This window comes from Bos taurus, chromosome X, assembly GCF_002263795.3.
Source record: "Bos taurus isolate L1 Dominette 01449 registration number 42190680 breed Hereford chromosome X, ARS-UCD2.0, whole genome shotgun sequence".
NCBI lineage: Eukaryota > Metazoa > Chordata > Mammalia > Artiodactyla > Bovidae > Bos > Bos taurus.
Window position 1 is genome coordinate 94,570,046 of NC_037357.1, and position 21,432 is coordinate 94,591,477.

The following is a 21,432-nucleotide window of genomic DNA, read 5'->3' on the forward strand; positions in this document are numbered from 1 at the left end:
ATGGTTCACTGTGAGGTTCCCCAAAACCCAGTGAGAGTAACAAGCAACATGGCAGTAATTAATATACCAACTATAGCTCAAGTTTATTCAACATGTGTGTGTCGAGTACTTATCAGCTGCGAAGCTCTATAGGTGGTACCAAGGGGAAAATACATATATATATATATATATATATATATATATATACACACACACACACACACACACACACACAACAGAGCAGTAGTATACATCTAATAGAAATGTAACATAAGCCAAAAATTTTCTAATAACCACATTAGAAATTTGAAAAAATAAATAGATGAAAGCAATTTTGATAGTATATTTTATTTAACCCAATGCATCCAAGACGTTTTCCTAACCAGTAAGCAATGAAAACATGTTTTAATGAGGTATTCTACACTCTAAAATGTTGTGTGTATTTTAAACCTACAGTTCATGACAATATTCAATCACCACATGTAGCTAGTAGCTACCACAATTGGACAGCAAAAGTACAAGATGTAGTCCCTGCTCTCAAGGAATTTACAGCCTATCCTAGGACCCAGATTAATACGAAGAACAAGTACTATAGTGGAGTGAATATAAGGAAAAGAGCACTGCACCTGAAGTCAGGAGACATAGACTACAGTCTTCTCTGCCACTGATTCTTTATGTGACTTTGAGTAAAACCCTCTCCCTCTATGAGCCATATCTAAAACGAGGCTGGAATAGATGCATTCACTCAACAATTTTTTTTTTTTTTTTAATATCAGGCATGATGTGAGGCACTCGGAGTACAGAGAACAAGACACATAAGATGCCTCCCTTCTTGGCACTTTCAATGTGGTGAAAAATAGTCATTGAACAAATAGTTACAGGTAAATATGACAAGAAAGGGGGAATCTCAGAAAGTTAGGACACAGGGAACCTAATCCACAAGGCTTGGATAGGTCGAGAAAACCCCTCAGAGGAAGTAAATTTTGAAATGAGACTGAAGAATAAGAAGGAATGAGCCAAGCAAATAATTGTGAAAAGCTATTCTAGACAGAAGAAACAGCTTATGTAAAATCTCTAAAGTGGGAAAATATGTGGCATATTCCAAGAAGATAAGGAGGTTGATGTGGTCTAGAATAGAGTAAGGAAAGGAAAGAATAGCTCAAAGCAATGTAAGAGAAGTAAAGAGATCAAACTGAAGAAGCCCTTGTATACTGTTGAGAGTTTGAAATTTATCCAATGAGACATGAGAAACCAGAGAAGGTGCAGGTAGTTCAATACTCTTTCATCTTCAATACAAGCAACTCTGGAGTCAAGGGTGTGGAAAGAAAAATTAATTCCAACTGCTTGGAGACTTCACAGAAGTGGCAGCATTTAAAAACAGCCTTGAAAGATAATTAAGATTAATAGTCAGAAAAGGACATTCCAGGCAGAAAGAAGAACAAAAGTAAAATTGCAGAGGTAAAAAAGAGCATGGTGAGCTTGTATGAATGGAGGGACCACTGATATAACAGGGTAAATATAGCCCAAGAATATCTTTGAATATCTATAGATATACTAGAATAAGAGCAGCCCCAAAGCCTGTCCAACTCATCAAACGTGTTCTGGGAGAAACAAGGCAAAGGCCTTGTACTTACCAAGAAAATTTACTAAGTGCCAGGCACTGTCTAAAGCCCTTTGTATGTATTAGTTTATGCAATATCCTCACAACAACCTTATGAGGAAGATACTAAAATTAACCTCATATGACATATGAAGAGCTGAAGTTCAAGGAGGTCGTGTCATTTGCCCAAAGGCTATGCAACAATTTATGAAGGGTTAGATTTTTAAAGCAATATACAAAAATATTTAATATGGCTCTGGTTAACAAACAGCAAACTCAAGTCAGTTATCATCTCAGTCTACAAGGGTAGTCATATCCAGAAAAATCTCAATTAATTTCCAATTTATGACTATTAGAGGGTCTGAGCTGACCTTTGCTTAGTTTCTTGGAAAGAAAAAATTATATGTGTGAATGGGAATTCCCTGGTGGTTTGGTGGTTAGGACTGCATGCTTTCACTGACTAGGGTGCAGGTTCGATGCCTGAAAAGGAAACTAAGACTCCACAAGTCACGCAGTGCAGTCAAAAAGAGTAAATAAGATAGGAGTTCTAGAGAGTTGTTTAAGACTTAGAAAAGCAAGTTGGTTGTACTCTTCACTTCTTCTTTTTAAAATTTATTTAATTGGTCAATAATTACTTTACATTATTGTGATGATACCTTACCACCAATCAGAGTTCTTCAGAAGCTTCCATTTATGACAGAACTAACTGAAGAAACTAGCCAAATACTCCTACAATGGTTCACCTAAAGGTAAACCCCATAGGCAACAGTTGTGGACAGTGAAGGAAGGAAGGAGGAAAAACTTGTCATAGCCCATTGCATATATTTGGAAGGAATGAAATTGCATTTCTTTAAAATATATAATCTCTAAATTCAGACTGAGATGGGTGCCCCTGGTATCACTGACTTGGCATGCAAACCATGTTCACCCCATTTTCATCTTCCTAGTGTTTCCTCTGACTAAACAAAGGGCAAGAATGGTGCATTTTTGTGGACAAAAAAAGAATTTAGGCCAAACCTTTGTGCTTACACCACAGCTAATAATCACGATGAATGAACTCTTTTCGTTAATGTTCCTGTCCCGTATTGGCAAGTTAGTTTCCACAGGCTTATCTAAGGAGTGTCAGCAATTAGTATAACAGGTAGTTCAGAATCTCCAATGAATATCCTGAACTTTTCTAACCCCTAAGAAGGTGTTATAATGTAGATGGTCAAATGTCTCTTGCTAATAGTGTTACAGTTAGATTAAGTGACAACAAAGATGCTAAAAGTGGGCACTTGATTGGTGGCAGACATTGAAGATTGTCACCTAAGGCCTTATATTATAGTGACAAGAGCATTGAGTTTGTAGTTCAAAGACCTGAATTTGAACTTCAGTTTGCCACTTTACAGCTGTAGGTAAACTACTAATGTTTCTGACTATGCATTTCCCCATCTCAAAATGAAACTAATAAATAGGTACTTCATGGGACTCAGCAGAATGACATAGCTGAGAATTCCTTCAAGGCCAGACATTACAAGTTAAGAAGAAAAAGAAGATAAATATTCATGGAAGAAAAGGCACTGCTCCTCTATTCTCAGTTCTAGGCAGAATGAGATGTGGGAAATGGAAAGGAAAAAAGTATTGTTGAGTGCTTATTATATACTTCATACTCTCACATCTATTTTATCACTCCTCTCAATAAACTTGTAGGATTAGAATTATTCCCTGTTCACAAAATGAAGACACAGAAGCTCAAAAAAATTAAGCAATTTCCCTTAGAGTCACATATTTAGTAAGTGACAGAGCTGAGATTTAGACTCTTATTAGCTGTGCACCTAAGAAAGCATGAGAAGGGCTACTCAAAGCTCACCATCTCCTTTGGTCTCTTAAAACCATGCAGTCCAGCCACTCTCCCTAACCTTTGAGAAAAGGGGTTTCTCCCAGTACATTACAAGTTCCATGAGGTCAAGAACCATCTCTGTAATATCCACTTTTCTATAAAGTTGCTGATTTATTTTTCCTGTGATTGAGAGTTCTTTATATATTAGATTTCTCCCTTTGTATGTAATAAGAATTGCAAATGTCAATAGTTTAGCATTTGTCTTTTGACCTTCCTTCTAACATTTCATGTTTTTGTTCATTGTATGTGTCTTCTACCAAACTCCAGGAGGGCAGTGATTTTAACTTATTCACAGCTATAACTCTAGTGCTTTGCTTATAGTAAACGTTCAATAAATATTTGTTAATGAAAAATAATTATTAATGTTGTATAGGCCTGAAAATGAGGTGACATGTAAATACTGAGTGCCTTGACCATCCCTTGACCTTGGTTCCTAATGACCTGGGATCTTAATTAATCAAGATTAAAGATTCATTGAAGAAAGTCCTGGACACAGTGGCAGCAGAGCTGAGTTCCAGGCTCAACTATGCCATGGCTTATAGTATGAACTTAGGGAATTCCCTTCTTTGCTCTTGTTTATAAATTTGGCAGACTAGATTATCTTCAGGGCTTTCATGGTGGCTCAGTCAGTAAAGAATCTGCCTGCCATGCTGGAGACCTGGGTTTGATCCCTGGGTTGGGACGATCCCCTGGAGGAGGGCATGGCAACCCACTCTAGTATTCTTGCTTGGAGAATTCCCATGAACAGAGGAGCCTGGTGGGCTACAGTCCACAGGGTCACAAAAAGTCTGGCATGGCTGAGCAACTAAGCACAGATGGTTTTCAAGAACCCTCTTTTCTCATTTATGAATTTTTCAAATGCTCTGAGTGATAGAGATATCAAAGATAATACAATTGACCAGGACACTACACTCCCAGATTTCTTGCTCTAGTGAGAGAAATAGGCACTCACCAAACAATCTTACAATAAAAAATAAAGATTTATGTAGGATAAATATAGAGCCTTATAAGAGAAAATAATAGTAAATCTAATTTTGCATGAGTTTAGGTAAGTCTTCCTTCCAAACTGTCTAAAACTGAGATCTCGAGGATGACCTAGACTAAGTAAAGTTCTCTGGGTTTTGTTTATTTAATATATATGTGTGTATGTGTTCAGCTGTTCAGTCATATCTGACTCTTTGCAACCCTGTGGACTGTAGCCTGCCAGACTCCTCTGTCCAGGAGATTCTCCAGGCAAGAATACTGGAATGGAGTGCCATTTCCTCCACTAGGGGATCTTCCTGACCCAGGGATCAAACTGGCAGCTCTTGTGTCTACTGCATTGGCAGGAGGATTCTTTTACCACTGAGCCCCCTGGGAAGTCCTTGTTTAATATACACATATACATTAAAATTAATTATTTTGTGTATATATTGTATTCTTTACTATATGTATTTATTATATAATTTAAAATTTTATTATAAACAATATTTATATTAAACACAAACATATACACATAAATCCTAACCTAACATGTGAAATAAGTTTTCTAAACTGTAAAATGATACTATGAATGTGAAGGATGACATTTTTCATGTGGCTGGGGATTTCTCTAGACCTGTTTTGAGACTTTACTCTAAGACCCTTTGAGGCTGAACCTGAGGCTGAACCTGAGTCTCCCTGAGACTTGTAGGGGGATCTTCTCTTACTTTTAGTAGTGTAAAGCAAATGCCATCTGTCTGACAGGCAAAGACCTATTCAGAAGCCTAAGAGTCTCTAACTACTAGTTAGGCCCACTTCTCTGACCCACTGATGCTATCAGACATCTTGGAAAGCTGCCTGGTTTGACTCAGTGCTTGGTAAAGGAGGTAGGTTGAGGGGTGCTCTGTGGGCTCCTCTGGATAGTTTGACTCTATCCAAGACATCCTCAGCTCTTGTACATTGTGGCATGGATTCCCAGCATCCACAGGTTTTCTCATATTTTCATTATCTATTAAGTATAAATAGGGAGAAGAAAGGGGGAGCAACATCTGGAGACTCCAGCATTGTGTTGATAGGACTAGGGAAACAAAGGAAGTGGGGGAAGGGAGCTAACAGTTGGCTAATGGCTGTTATGTCTCAGGCGCTGTGCTGGATGCTTTTATGCACATCCTCTCAAGTAACCTTCACAATCATTCTAGAAGGTAGGAGTTGTTCTTCCTTTTCTACAAATGAGAAAAATGAAATTCAGAGTGCTCAAAATGATTCATGTCAAGTCATTCAGTAGCAGCTGAGCAATTCTCTTACTTTCTTCTATACCAAATGCCACTTGAAAGAGTCATTTTAGTAACTTCTGTAACTTCCACTGCCTCCAGGCTGGATAGTAACAATTTTTATTGCAAAGTATAGGGAGAATTATTTATAAATTTGGGGAGGGGATTGGAAATATAGAGTTTCTCTCACTTCTCTTGCCATGAGCTATGCTCCACTGGCAGGAAGTTGATCCTCTCATCTCATCTGAACCATGCCTGTTGTGGTTTAAGTCAACTTCCTCTCCCCTTATCCTACTTCTCCTCCAAATATGTGTCCCTGTGTTGCAAGCCTCCAACTTCTTATGCCATTTTGAACCTCCCACTTTTACTCCTAAGCCACACAAAGTGGTTTCTGAACTCAGGTTAAGGCCACTCTCACTTCACCTGCTTCCATTACTCCACTGGCTCTGCTTACACAAAGCTTACCAACCCAATGGCCTCTTCTCAGATGTCATTCTATTTGGTGTTTCATATGTTGATCACAGTCAACTTTTAAAAAATGCTCACCTCATCATTCTTCATTTTACACAAAGTTTAAGTAGTTTTTAAAAATTGTCTCATTTTTTATCTTCCTTATTCACCATAACTTAAGCTTTTTCTTTTCTGTCCCCATCTCTGCACTGACCCTGTTATCTGATGTCACCAAATTAGCATGAATTCTTTCTCAACAAAACCAAAAGCCTCCCTACCAGCTCCCATTCCCTTCATTGTCTCTGCAATTGATGATGCTGTCATCCATTCCTTTTTTCTCAAATTCCTGTGGTTTATAAGTTAACCTCCCTCTTCAAAATGAATTCTGTCATCAAAGTCACACAAGCATGGTTCAGATGAGATATAAAAATCAACTTTCTGCCAGAAGATCATAGCTTATGGCAGGAACTGTCCTCTTCATTTGTTTCCCTACTGCCTAACACAGCACCCAATCCAGAGTAGTATTCAATGAGAGTAGTTGAATTGGCGTGCCTACTTTTCTCTGATTTGTTTATCTTCCTGACCACTCTTTTTGGTTTTCTTTATGAATTCTTTTCTTTTCCTGCTCCTTATTACATGTTAACTGTTTTCTTGAGTGCTGTATCTTTCTCTGTGTGTATGTGCTTGTGTCTACAGCTTGTTCACTCTATATCCGCCCCCCACTTCCATATTCAGTTCAGTTCAGTTGCTCAGTCATGTCCGACTCTTTGTGACCCCATGAATCGCAGCACACCAGGCCTCCCTGTCCATCACCAACTCCCGGAGTTCACTCAGACTCACATCTGTAGATTCAATTGAATACTGAGCATATCCCCCTGAATGTCAAAGTCCTCATATCCCTGACCCTATACCTCAAACCTTTTAATAATCCTGAAGGGAATCCACATCCCTATGAAAGGGAATCCGAGATAGAGAGATCAGTCATCTTTGACTACAATTATAAATTTTTATTAATACTCATTAGAACACTTCTTTTCATCATGACATTTCATACCCCTGACTTTCTCTCATTATAGCCTGGAGTTCCCTCAAGGACAAGAGTCTCTTGGATAATTTCTATATCCTCAGTTTGAGGCACAAAATAAGTTACTATTTAGGAAATGTTACCTAGTAATGAGGTTAGCTCCCATAGTGCCTGTTTAAGGGGGAGGATAATCTTGTTCTTAATGATTAAGATGAAAATGAAAATATACATATGAATATGATGCTTATTTTCAGTCAATGATGTGTTTCTCTTTAAAGTTTGGAATTTATCGTCAGGATGGTCTTTTACTCTAGTGCTTAAAAAGGATCAGTGGCTCTCCATTGCCTGAAGCTGAAAGTTGAAAATTACTCAACCAGTTAGCCAGGACCCTTCACAACTTGTCCACAACCTATGTCTTCATCCTTATCCACCTATTCTGTATTCTAACTACAACATCACATCCCTTATACTCTAGTAGTACATCTCTGACCTGTCTATATGCCTCTCTATAGATGTGGAAAGTTTCCTGGCCCCCTCACATATATCCTGAAAGGTGGCCTTGTGTTTGTTCTTCAGGCTCAGCTCAATTATCATCTTTAGGAAACCACTCTTAGCTTCATAGACAAAGTGTCCTACACTACATATTTTTGTTCAGTCACTAAATCATGTCTGACTCTTTGCAACCCCATGAACTGCATTACACCAGCCTCTCCTGTCCTTCATTATCTCCCAGAGTTTGTCTGCTGCCTCTTCTCCTTTTGCCTTCAAACTTTCCCAGCATCAGGGTTTTTTCCAATGAGTAATCTCTTTGCATCTTGTGGCCATGGTATTGGAGCTTCAACCTCAGCATCAGTCCTTCCAAAGAATATTAATGGTTGTTTTCCTTTAGGATTGACTGGTTTGATCTTGCAGTTATTGCCTGATTACATTGCATTTAAGTTATCTGTTAACATACCTAGGATGAAATCAGGCAGGGACCTTGGTTTATTTGCTTTGGGATTCCCAGAACCTTAGGGTAAGTCTGCATGAAGCAGACTTTCTGTAAATTCTTGTTAAATCTGATTAAAATACCTATTGAAAGATCCTTTCCACACAGGTTCAGTTGCCAACTCCAATCCTACCCCAGTCAAAAATCTCTTCAGATAGCAGGGTTATCTCTTTTCATAGGCTCCACACCTAGCACACAGTAGGCTCTTAATGAAAGACCTAGAATCATATTCTGGCTCAAGGTGAAGATAAAATTGTACAGCTATTGGGTTTTCTTGCAAATCTCTACTTTCTTTCTATGAACATACTGATAGAAAATTTGAAAAGAAATGAACAAAGTTACAATCAGGGTTACATTTCTGTCACCTTAAGTAAGGAAGATAAGGAAATTAAAATCCAAAAGAAAAGGAAACCGTAGTGGAGAGGAGAAGGAAAAGATCTATCATATAAAGATAAAAGGAGAAAATCTATAAATAGATTTCTCTCTCTTGGCCACTTAATAGAAAAGTAACTAGGTTCAATTGACTCAATGATTACTTTTCTGAGATTTCACAGAACTCCTGATTCTTATTTACAGGGTAAGAGAGAGATTACAGAATGCAGACATAGACTGTAATAGGACAAGAGCCTATGTAGAACAAGGTTATGACCTAAACCTAGATCCTGGCTGTGTCATTGACCCACTTGGGCAAGATTCTTACCCTCTCTGGGCTCCATTTTCCTTATCTTCAAAATAAATAAATTGGTTTCTTGACATTATAGAATGAGGTAAAAATGCTCTGCAAGGATAAGGTCTTTCTTCTTGTTAGATTACACTCCACAGGCCTACAAGCCTCTGTGCTTGTTCAGTTTCAAGACGAAAGAAAGAGCCCAGAGTCAACGACAGAGACATTAATGGCTTAATAGATGAAGGATCTTACATGTCTGAAGTAAGGTGGTGGAGCAGCACCCCACCATATGGAGTGGAAGGTAGGCAGGTCAGAGTCTCAGGCTCACTCCTAGTGGGGAGGAGAGATGGCCAGTTATAGGGGGAATTTATGTCGGGTTCGCTCATCATTTACCAGGGAAACTAGAATAGGGGCACATCCCTCACTGCCCCTTTGATAAGAATAATCACTAGCTTGGACCTGGGGCAAGTATATAGGAAGGTCAATCATATGAGTAGGGTGTAGGTAAAGCAGGCAGTGGTCAAGCTGGGGATGTACAGAGAGCAAGAGAACAGCCACATACACTTCTCAAGCAGAGATCTCTCATCTTGGGGCACAAGGTTCAGTTTTGCCTGACCTCTAAACACCATTTTCGAGAAAACATCTGGAGTTGATCTGACTATAGTCTGTAACTATCTCATGCAAACCAAACTCACAGAGAATGGATGTATTAACAAGGGGTTTGTGTTTGCTTGTTTGTTATATTTTTTAATTCTAGAGCAAATATAATCCCCAAATAGCTGATTTTTTCCATCGTCAACAGGATTAACTCATCTGCAGAAATAACCCAGAGGGGTAAGTGGAAATTCTGTATGAACACTGGGGGAAAAAAAAAAAAAAAAACAGAATCAAGAGCTGAAAGTGGTCATTTTATCCATAGTAATGTCTAAGGGACAGAGAAAAGAAATGAGTAACCCTGATCCTCTTTTTAATATCCCATCAGACCTCTTAGGGCTTCCCTGATAGCTCAGTTTGTAAAGAATCCACCTGTAATGCAGGAGACCCCTGTTCAATTCCTGAGTTGGGAAGATTTGCTGGAAAAGGGATAGGCTAACCACTCCAGCAGTTTTTGGGCTTCTCTTGTAGCTCAGCTGGTAAAGAATCCACCTGCAATGAAGGAGACCTGGGTTTGATCCCAGGGTTGGGAAGATCCCATGGAGAAGGGAAAGGATACCCACTCTAGCATTCTGGTATGGAGAATTCCATGGACTGAATGGGGTCCATGGGGTCACAAAGTGTAGGACACGACTGAACAACTTTCACTTTTCAGACTTCTTAAGATTCCACCTTAGTTAGGTTTCTGATTTCTGTTAGGCACTGTTCTTTCCTACATGGATTAGTGAGGGCCTCTCTCCCCTTAAAGACTTTTCCATGTAATCTATTACATGCTGATTTTACTGTGATCTATTACATGCTGATTTTACTGGGCAAAATCTCAGAGGAGCAGAGATTTTCCCTTTGGGCAGAGGGAAAGAGGAAAAGGATCTCACTTTGCCCATATTCCTATGCACAAAGAGATACACCCTCTCCTATGATAGAAATTGGAGTGAGTTCAAGGGACTCTGGAAGAAATAATTTTCAGATGTACTTTATTTCTGTTGAGGTTATTGATTTGAGAAATTTGTAACCAAAGTGTTGCATTGTTATCAAGTTTGTTGCTCAGTCACTCAGTCATGTCTGACTCTTTTGCAATGCATGGACCCATGGACTGTAGCCTGGAAGTCTCCTGTATTTGTGGGATTTTCCAGGCAAGAATACTGGAGTGCATTGCCATTTCCTTCTTCAGGGGATCTTCCCGATCCAGGGAATGAACCTATGTCTCCTGCAAGTCTCCTGTATTGCAGGCAGATTCTTTACCACCAGGGAAGCCCATTGTTATTAAGATGAAATACTATTTCATGGGGAAAACCCTAGGCTTCATTGAAGTTATTCTCATGATGAGACAGAATTGGTGGACATACTAGTCAAAGAGAAGAAGTTATCCTCTCCTTCTTTCCCCTGCACTCCTCTACTTTTTTTTTATTTCTACTCATTCCTCTCCCATCTTCTCATCCTTTTTTCTTTTTCCTTTTTTCTTCTCTCTTCTCCTTTATCTTCTTCTATCCTCTCCCTCAAGCTGGGAGTTGGGACAGATATTAGGACCAGTGCTAATGTAAAATGGAGACTGAGGTTATAATTGGGTATTTGACTTCCAGACAGAAGAAGAGGGGGAGGGGGAGGGGTAGGAGGGAAGGAGGAGAAGAAGAAGGATGAGGGGGAGGAGGAGGAGGAGGCAAAAGCAGAGGAGGAGAAAGAAGAAAAGAGAGCTATAGAAAAGAAATGAAAATAGATTTGAAATTTTCATCAGATCTCTTTTCATGAAAGCATTAAGATTTTGGACTTAATACCTAACCTTCTTCCAATAAGTCTGCCGCAACCAGAATAAGTTTTATCTACACAAAACATTGAACTGCAGTTTTTTCTCTTCCTGGAAACATCTGACGCTACAAAAAGCTTTGCTATCATCCAAAGGTAAAACCATACTGTAAATGGGCTCACAGATGACTTCCTCCCTCTGCATCCAAGTTGGAGTTCCCCCATGCACATATTCTTCCTGGGCAGTGTCAAGAGTCTGAAGTGCCCTTTTAGATTTTAGTTTATATAAGACTGTCTCAGCCCAAGTTGATCAGACCTAGAGTTAAAGAATGATGTACTTATCCATCGGACAAGCTGAGGCAAAAGTGATCCATATCCACAGGCTTCACTTTCTAACAAAAAGATGGCATCATGGACTAGTTAATATCTCCAATCTTTAAGAGCCTTTAGAGGACAAATATCTTCACTTCCTTTTTATACAGATGAGAATACTGAGACTGAACAAAATTTTTTAAAAAATCATATGGGAAAGAGATTAGCTCCTGCCTGGCACATAATAGACACTTAGCAAATGCCAGTTCCTTTCTGTGCCACTTAAAAGGGATTCCTCGGGTTGCATCCAGTGTCATTCCTGCATATTATTTTGCCTCCAGATGGCTATTAACCCTAGTCAGATGGACTATATACACCTCTGGCTCTAAGGTCTTAACTTGAAATAGCCTCTTCATGGAATGTTCTCCCTTCCAATCCAAGCTAAAGTAACTGTTCTTATGCTTTTGCTCTCACACCTTAAAAATCCTACTGATTTCCTTCATAGTGTCTGCATGCATGCTAAATTGCTTCACTCCTGTCTGATTTTTTCTGACACTATGGACTGTAGCCTGCCTGGTTCCTCTTTCCATTTGATTCTCCAGGCAGGAATACTGGAGTGCCTTGCCATGCCCTTCTCCAGGAGATCTTCCCCACTCAGGGATCAAACTGGCATCTCCTGTCTCTCCTGCATTGACAGGAGTGTTCTTTACCACTAGAACCATTTAGAAAGCCCTTCCTTCACAGTTGTTGCTGTTGCTGTTGTTATTCAGTTGCTCATTCATGTCCAGCTCTTTGCAACACCATGGACTGCAGCATGCCAGCCTTCTCTCTCTACCACCATCTCCCTGAGTTTGCTCAAATTCATGTCCATTGAGTGGGTGATGCCATCCAACTATATCATCTTCTGTCATCCCCATCTTCTTATGCCTTCAATCTTTCCCAGCATCAGGGTGGGCTCTTCACATGAGGTGGAAAAAATATTGGAACTTCAGCTCCAGCATCAGTTCTTCCAATGAATATTTAGAGTTGATTGCCTTTCGGATTGACTAGTTTGAACTCTTGCTGTCCAAGAGACTCTTAAGACTCTTCATCAGCATCACAGTTTGAAGACACCAATTCTTCAGTGCTCAACTTTATTTATGGTCCAGCTCTTATATCCATATATGACTATTGGAAAAACCATAGTTTTGACTATATGGACCTTTGTAGGCAAAGTAATTTCTTTGCTTTTCAATACACTGTCTATGTTTGTCATAGCTTTTCTTCCAAGAAGCAAGTGTCTTTTAATTTCCTGATTGCAATCACCATCTGCAGTGATTTTGGATCCCCCAAAATAAAGTCTCTCACTGTTTTCATTGTTTCCCATCTATTTTCCACGAAGTGATGGGACTGGAAGCCATGATATTCGTTTTTTGAATGTTGAGTCTTAAGCCACCTTTTTCCACTCTCCTCTTTCACCTTCATCAAAAGGCTTTTTGGTTCCTCTTCACTTTCTACCATAAGGGTAGGGTCATCTGCATATCTGCGGTTATTGATATTTCTTCCAGCAATCTTGATTCCAGCCTGTGCTTCATCCAGCCCAACACTTTGCATGATGTACTCTGCATATAAGTTAAATAAGCAGGGTGACAATATACAGCCTTGACGTATCCCTTTCCAAATTTGGAACCAGTCCATTGTTTCATATCCAGCTCTAACTGTTGCTTCTTGACTTGAATATAGGTTTCACAGGAGGCAGGTGAGGTAGTCTGGGATTCCCACCTTTTGAAGAATTTTCAACTGTTTGTTGTGAACCACACAGTCAAAGGCTTTAGCATAGTCAATGAAGCAGAAGTAGATGTTTTTCTGGAATTCTCTTGCTTTTTCTATGATCCAACAGATGTTGGAAATTTGATCTCTGGTTTCCCTGTCTTTTGTAAATTCAGCTTGTGCATCTGAAATTTCTTGGTTCACACAGTGTTGAAGCCTAGCTTGGAGGATTTTAAGCATTACTTTGTTAGCATGTGAAATGAGTGCAATTGTGTGGTAGTTTGAACATTCTTTGGCATTGCCCTTCTTTGAGATTAAAATGAAAATTGACTTTTCCAGTCCTGTGGCCACTGTTTTCCAAATTTGCTGGCATATTGAGTGCAGCACTTTAACAGCATCATCTTTAGCATTTGAAATAGTTCAGCTGGATTTCAATTACCCCTACTAGCTTTGTTCATAGTAATGCTTCCTAAGGTCCCCTTGACTTCACACTCCAGTATGTCTGGCTCTAGGTGACTGATTTGGAATAATTTAATATTTGGTCAATTTACATGCTTACTGTTGATAACCTCCCTGGTTTGGGATACTGCATTTTGTGATTGTAAGCTCTGTGATAAAAAGGAAACTGTGTTTTATTCACTAATATATTAACTAGTGCTTAGTACCTGGCATATGGCGTGTGTGCTTAGTCACACAGTTGTGTCCAACTATTTGTGACCACATAGACTGCATGTTACCAGGCTCCTTTGTCCATGAGGATTCTCCAGGCAACAATACTGGAGTGGTTTGCCATACCCCTTTGCAGAGGATCTTCCCAACATAGGGATCAAACCCAGGTCTCTAGCATTGCAGGCAGATTCTTTACTGACTGAGCCACCAGGAAAGTCCTGGCATATGTCAGTCAGCTCAGTCACTCAGTTGTGCCCGACACTTTGTGACTCCATAGACTGAAGAACGTCAGGCTTCCCTGTCTATCACCAACTCCCGAAGCTTGCTCAAACTCATGTCCTTCGCATGAGTGATGCCATCCAACCATCTCGTCCTCTGTCGTTCCCTTCTCCTGCCTTCAATCTTTCCCAGCACCAGGGTCTTTTCAAATGAGTCCATTCTTCACATCAGGTGGCCAAAGTATTGGAGCTTCAGCTTCAGCACCAGTCTTTCCAATGAATATTCAGGACTGATTTCCTTTAGGATGGACTGGTTGGATCTCCTTGCAGTCCAAGGGACTCTCAAGAGTCTTCTCCAACACCACAGTTCAAAAGCATAAATTCTTTGGCGTTCAACTTTCTTTATGGTCCAACTCTCACATCCATACTTGACTACTGGAAAAATCATAGCTTTGACTAGACGGACCTTTGTCAGTTAAGTTATGTCTCTGCTTTTTAATATCCTGGTTGGTCATGCTACTGCTAAGTTTCTTCAGTCGTGTCCGACTCCTAGCAACCCCATGGACTGCAGTCTACCAGGCTCCTCCATCCATGGGATTTTCCAGGCAAGAGTACTGGACTGGGGTGGGATTGCCTTCTCCAAGGTTGGTCAAAGCTTTTCTTAAAGGAGCAAGCATCTTTTAATTTCATGACTGCAGTCACCTTCTTCAGTGATTTTGGAGCCCAAGAAAATAAAGTATGTCTCTGTTTCCATTGTTTCCCCGTCTATTTGCCATGAAGTGATGAGACTGGAAGCCATTATCTTAGTTTTTTGAATGTTGAACTTTAAGACAGCGTTTTCAGTCTCTTCTTTCACTTTAACCAAGAAGCTCTTTAGTTCCTCCTCACTTTCTGCTATAAGGGTGGTGTTGTCTGCATACCTGAGGTTATTGAAATTTCTCCCGGCAGTCTTGACTCCAGCTTGTGCTTTATCCTTCCCAGCATTTTACATAATGTACTCTGCATATAATAAGTTAAATAAGCAGGGTGACAATATACAGCCTTGATGTGCTCCTTTCCCAGTTTGGAACCAGTCCATTGCTCCATGTCCGGTTCTAACTGTTACTTCTTGACATGCATACATTTTTCTCAGGAAGCAGGTAAGGTGGTCTGGTATTCCCATCTCTTGAAGAATTTTCAACAGTTTGTTGTGATCCACACAGTCAAAGGCTTTAATGTAGTCAATGAAGAAGTAGATGTTTTTCTGGAATTCTCTTGCTTTTTCTATGATCCAGTATACGTTGGCAATTTGATCTCTGGTTCCTCTGCCTTTTCTGAGTCCAGCTTGAATATCTGGAAGTTCTTGGTTCACATACTTTTGAAGGCTAACTTGGAGGATTTTAAGCATTATCTTGCTAGTATGTGAAATGAGGGCAACTGTAAGAAAACTGACTATTTCCAGTCTTGTGGCCACTGCTGAGTTTTCCAAATTTCCTGGCATATTGAGTGAAGCACTTTAACAGCCTCATCTTTTAGGATTGGAAATAGCTCAACTGGAGTTCCATCACCTCCAGTAGCTTTGTTCATAGTGATACTTTCTAAGGCCCACTTGAATTCACACTCCAGGATGTCTGGCTCTAAGTATGTCATGGTTATCTGGGTATTTAAGATCTTTTTTGTATAGTTTTTCTGTTTATTCTTGCCACCCCTTCTTATAATCTTCTGCTTATGTTAGGTCCATATTATTTCTGCCCTTCATTGTGCCCATCATGGCATGAATTATTCTCTTGGTATCTCTAATTTTCTTGAGGAGATCTCTAGTCTTTCTCATCCTAATGTTTTCCTCTATTTCTTTGCACTGATCACTTAGGAGGGCTTCCTTATCTCTCCTTGCTCTTCTTTGAAACTCTGCATTCAGATGGATATATCTTTCCTTTTCTCCTTTGTCTTTCATTTCTCTTCTTTCCTCAGCTACTTGTAAAGCTTTCTCAGACAACGATTTTGTCATTTTGCATTTCTTCTTCTTGGGGATGGTTTTGATCACTGCTTCCTGCACAATGTTACAAATCTCTGTCCATAGTTCTTCAGGCACTCTATCATATTTAATCCCTTGGATGTATTTGTCACTTCCACTGTATAATTGTAAGGAATTTGATTTAGGTCATACCTAAATGGCCTAGTGATTTTCTCTACTTTCTTCAATTTATGTCTGAATTTGGCAATAAGGAGTTCATGATCTGAGCCACAGCCAGCTCCTTGTCGTTTTTGCTGACCATATAGAACTTCTCCATCTTTGTCTGCAAAGAATATAATCAATCTGATTTTGCTATTGACCATCTGGTGACATCCATGTATAGAGCCATCTCTTGTGTTGTTGGAAGAGGGTGTTTTCTGGCATATGGTAGGAGATATCAAATAATACTTGGTGAATAAATGGCTGTTGTCCCTGACACAACATAAGTCAAGATGAAAGAAGTTGACATTACTGGTGTTAGTGTTATGGTTATGCTGAATTGGAGATTTTGAAGGTAGGAAATTCCAAAGAGCTATTAAGTTGGATAGACAAAAGGCTCCAGCAAGAGCAGAGCTCAAGGTCTTGGATGGAGGAACCATTAGGTGAGTGTGCTTGCTTGCTAAGTCACTTCAGTCGTGTCTGACTCTGTGTGACCCCATAGATGGCAACCCACCAGGCTCCCCCATCCCTGGGATTCTCCAGGCAAGAACACTGGAGTGGGTTGCCATTTCCTTCTCCAATGCATGAAAGTGAAAAGTGAAAGGGAAGTCGCTCAGTTGTGTCTGACTCCTCGTGACCCCATGGACTGTAGCCCACCAGGCTCCTCCATCCATGGGATTTTCCAGGCAAGAGTACTGGAGTGGGGTGCCATCACCTTCTCCTAGGTGAGTGTAGTTTAGCAGTTTAATAGGGAAAGAGGCTACTTAATGGACCACTTCTCTGGTCCTCATTAATTCAATATGTATAAGCTATATTAGAGTATGTATAATATAATAAGTAATACAGTATATATAAACACCAATGGCAACATCCTCAAATGTAAAACAAAGGTCATAATCTTTGCCTTGCATACATTGCAGGACTTTTGTCAGATCTGATGTAATAATAGGTGTGAAAGAGGAAAGTAGGATGGGGTGGGAACTCAAAAGTGGGTGGCTTATCAGTCACCACCCCTAGTCCAGGCTTTGCCTGAGGTGGCCTCTGTAACTGCCTCCCCAGCGGTTACTCATTGCAGAGTCATTGTGAAAAGGAAGTCCCAGAAACAACAGTCTGGACTTCTAACCCATACCTCCTCAGTTGCTCAAGAATGGCAGTTGGCTTTTGCATCAGTCCCTCTGTACCATTCTTCCTCCACCCTAACCTCCCCAAAGCCTATGTGTGGCAATTTCCATGCTAATATTTCCCCACTACTGTGGCAATATTCTGGTTTCTCAGAGTTTTAAGGACCCTGGGTTGGGGGCCTCAGGAGATGGAGGTAGGAGGAATCAGGTTTTCTGAACCCCTCAGCATGACACCTGGTCTGTCAGGGAACATATCTGTCAGGCCATCCTGCTTTCTTCTCAACCTTTTGGAGTTTAGGTTAATCTGACAACTTGGATTGGTCTTCTTAGGGCCCAACACTTAGATCAGAGCAGATCCCATAACTGGTAAACAGGTTAAAAGCCTAAGTTTAGCTATTCCTAGTTCTACCTCACTTCCATATCACTATCTTAATCACAAAAATCATATTGATCATGTTGGAGGGTGGGAAAGCAGAGACACACATCCTTGGCAATGTCCTTTTCATATTTTTTTATTCACTAATTTAACAAACACATGAGTACTTACTCTGAGTCAGGTACCTGTCTAGTGAGAAAGATAGCCAAATAAACTGACTCAATTAGACCAAAGTGCTCATCACTACGATATATAGCATAGTTTTTACATGTAATATAATATGTATGAGCTATACTATAGTATATATGATATAATAAGTAATTTAGTATGTATAAACTACAATGGCAAAACATGAGTGATAAACTTTCTGAGGAGGGCAGAAGCAGTTTCACAGAAAATAATTTAAATGAGACTAGAAAGATAAATAAGATGATAGCAGGAAGTTTATAGATAGTGGTAGAAAGAAGGGCATCATAGGCATTCTAGAAAATCATCCTAAAATACATGTGCAGACATATATATAAAACAGGTAATTTGGAGTGATTAAAATTCTGTGTGGTTTTATGACAGAATTTATGTTGAGGAATGGCAGGAGATGAAACTGAATAGATGTGCAGTTCCACATCACTGGGGACCTAGAATGTTATGCTGAGTTTAGAATCTGCTCCCCAAATAATGGAAACTTATTGAAGGGAATACAAAAATTTATTTAGCAACTCTTTGAAGTATATTTTCTGAATGCAGATTCAAACAGTCTAACAAATGAACATGTAATTATGAGAGCAATAAGACCAGAGTTTTAGATCTTAAACTATGCTGGAAAATCTGAAATCTATGTCTACCACATTTATGATTATCACTGCCTAAAGATAGAATGTCCATTTGTGGATCAAAGGTCTATAAATATAGACCAAATTTTAATTTTGTATACTTATTTCCAGAAAGCCAAGAGCCCAAACTTTCTCAAAGGATCAAATATTAGCCAAAAAAGGGAAAAGAGTTCAGCAAGGAAAATAAGATTGTGCCAGCAAGAGAACAATGAGGGATTGCCAAGAAACCTTGAAATTCTAGGCCTGGAGTGAAATATTTGGAACCTGGGGTAATAGATACAGATATTAAATGACAATCAATATCTCGACTCCTCTCACCACACATCCTTCTTCTCAAGAATATCCTATTTATGTGTCACTTTATGTAGCTGTTCTCTATTTATTGAAAACTAAAAGGAGAACTAGATTCAGTCCAAGCTCTGAAAAACAGAGTATAATGTCAAGGGCTGAGTTGTGTCCTTCAAAAATTCATATGTTGAACTCACACCATCTCAGAATGTGATAATTGTATTTGCATATAAGGCTTTTAATGAGGCAATTAACTTAAAATTTGGTCATTAATATGGGCCCTAATACAACCTGACTGGTGTCCTTATAAGAAGAGGAAATTTAGACACTAAAAGAGACACCAGGAATGTGTACATGTGGAGTAAAGACCATGTGAGGACAGTGAGAAGGTAGCCACCTCTAAGCCAAGAGAGAGGCCTCAGGAAAAAACAAATCTGCTGACATCTTAAAGTTCTAGCTTTCTGAGTTGTAAGAAAAAAACTTTTTTTTTTTCAGTCACCCAGTCTGTGTTATTACGGCAACCCTAGAAAACTAATCTGCAGAGACTGATTTTATTTTATTTTTTGTGTCCACTGTCCACTGATGCCTTCCTCATGACATTATGAGTCCCTGGAAAAGGAAGTTCTTCTTAGTAGTCTGCCACTTCCTCTTTTAACCACTATGACCAGGTCACCTCATCAGCAGCATCACCCAAGCAATGAATCCAGTTTCCTGTATTTTCTACTTCAAGTCTGGTCAAGGTACCAAGCGATTTTGTCACTGGCATATTTTGTCCCCATCTGTGAGGTCCCCAGAAATAGTCAGATACAGGATAGTCATGGCAAGAGTAGCATAGGTTGGAGATACCATCAGCTTTTAGATAAAGCCAAATGGAAAGGTAGAAGATCCCTGCATTTTTAGTTAAGAGAGTTTCTGTGTTCAGCTCTGCTCATAACTAGTTATGTAACTCTTAAACACAACTTTTAATCTCTCTAAACCTTGGCTTTTTCATCAATAAACAGGTGGCAACATGTATCTTCCTGGACTCTTATAATGACTAAATGAAATGATATGTAAGAGCTGATTATTTTTAAATCTGGAGTAGTTGAATTTTGGACAGTCATCCTGAAGCTGTGCCATATCTCACAAAGATCACATCCTCCTTCCAACTCCACATCCTCTACTTGTTCATATAGAGGCCAGATTAGACCAAATTTGATTCTGTTTGGAAAATGAACCAAATATAATCAGCAAGAAACATATGAGCTTAGCCTTTTGCAGAAAGAATTGAGCCTAAAAAATAATTTGGACACAAACTACTGGTATGAAAGTAAACTGAACATGTCCCAAGTCTCAATCAAGAGAACAGGTTGTGTTCCAAGTCTAGTGATGAGGAAGATGCAGCAGAAATGGAATTTGGTATATAGAAAACCGTAACCTATTCAATTATGTGTAATTTGGCTGAAGTTTCTGTTGTGTTGTGACAACAGGGAGGAGGTTGAGGGGAATTGTCTCCATAGAGGCTAGAGAAAGAGGAGATAAAAACAAATGAATGTGTTGATGTGCTACTGGCACTATCCACTAAGGGCCACTGAGGAGACGTGGTTTAGAAACAGCATGTGTAATACAGCTTTGAGATTTCAGTGGACAGTGAGCTCAGTGTGCATCAATTGTGAAATGTGGTGGCCAAAAACTAAAGCTGCTTTGGCTGTATTTACAAAAATACAGTGTCCAGAACAAGGGAGGTGGCAGTCTTGTTCTACTTAACACTCCTCAGACCACTGAATGTTTTCCCTTATGGGCACCATGCTCTGAGAGGTACACTGACAAACTGAGACAGTTGAGGCCCCAATATTTCCCTGAAGTAGCTACTGGTTTAAACATTCCCCTGGAGCATCCCTAACCTCCAAGCTCACTATAGCCAAGCCCTGATCACAGACTAACTTCAAGCCATATCATATAACTTTCATCAGCCAGAGAGCCATAAGTCCTGGAGAATTTGAAGTCTTACATTCATCAGCTTCTTAAGCTTTTGGCTTTTAAAGGCATGAGTTAATTCAACTAAAGATCATTCTATTTTGTTATAAAACTTCATAAATAAGAACTATTTAGTCCACTGCCACCTACCATAACACAAACTGTTTTGTGTGTTAGGAAGACTTTCCTAGGTCCCAAGCCTAGATGGGTTTCTCAGTAAACCAAAAGGGTGGAAATGTGGGCACATAGGTCAGATAAAATGGACTACTTTTCCAAACTTTTTGGACTTGCTCATATAACTGTTAGGAGTATTTCTTGTTCAGGATTGTGGTTTTTCTCAGAGTTGATGGTGTCCCTCAAATGGATCATTGGAGTTTGATGGATCACACTCTGGGGCCACACTTAGTCCTCCATTCCATGTTTCTTGAGGCTGAAGGTGGTTTCTTACTGCAGAGCATACAGAAGAGGCAAGCATCCTTAAGCGTGATCTTACTGTCTTCTTGAAAGAATAAGTACAAAAAAGTCTGAGGTGTTCTTATTATTCTC

At 39.6% G+C, this 21,432-nt stretch overlaps 1 protein-coding gene across 2 annotated transcripts in view; it reads left to right on the forward strand.

Moving 5' to 3' along the window:
* VSIG4 (V-set and immunoglobulin domain containing 4) overlaps positions 1 to 21,432 on the forward strand; it is a 127,669-nt gene that overhangs the window by 80,484 nt on the left and 25,753 nt on the right. Inside the window, exon 7 of one of the 2 annotated variants that reach the window (XM_059883538.1) lies at positions 9,624 to 9,655. In XM_059883538.1, coding sequence (XP_059739521.1) covers positions 9,624 to 9,655 — 32 coding nt within the window. Of the gene's footprint in view, positions 1 to 9,623; positions 11,073 to 21,432 lie in introns of those variants that run through there. The other variant, XM_059883537.1, reaches the window with a different exon arrangement.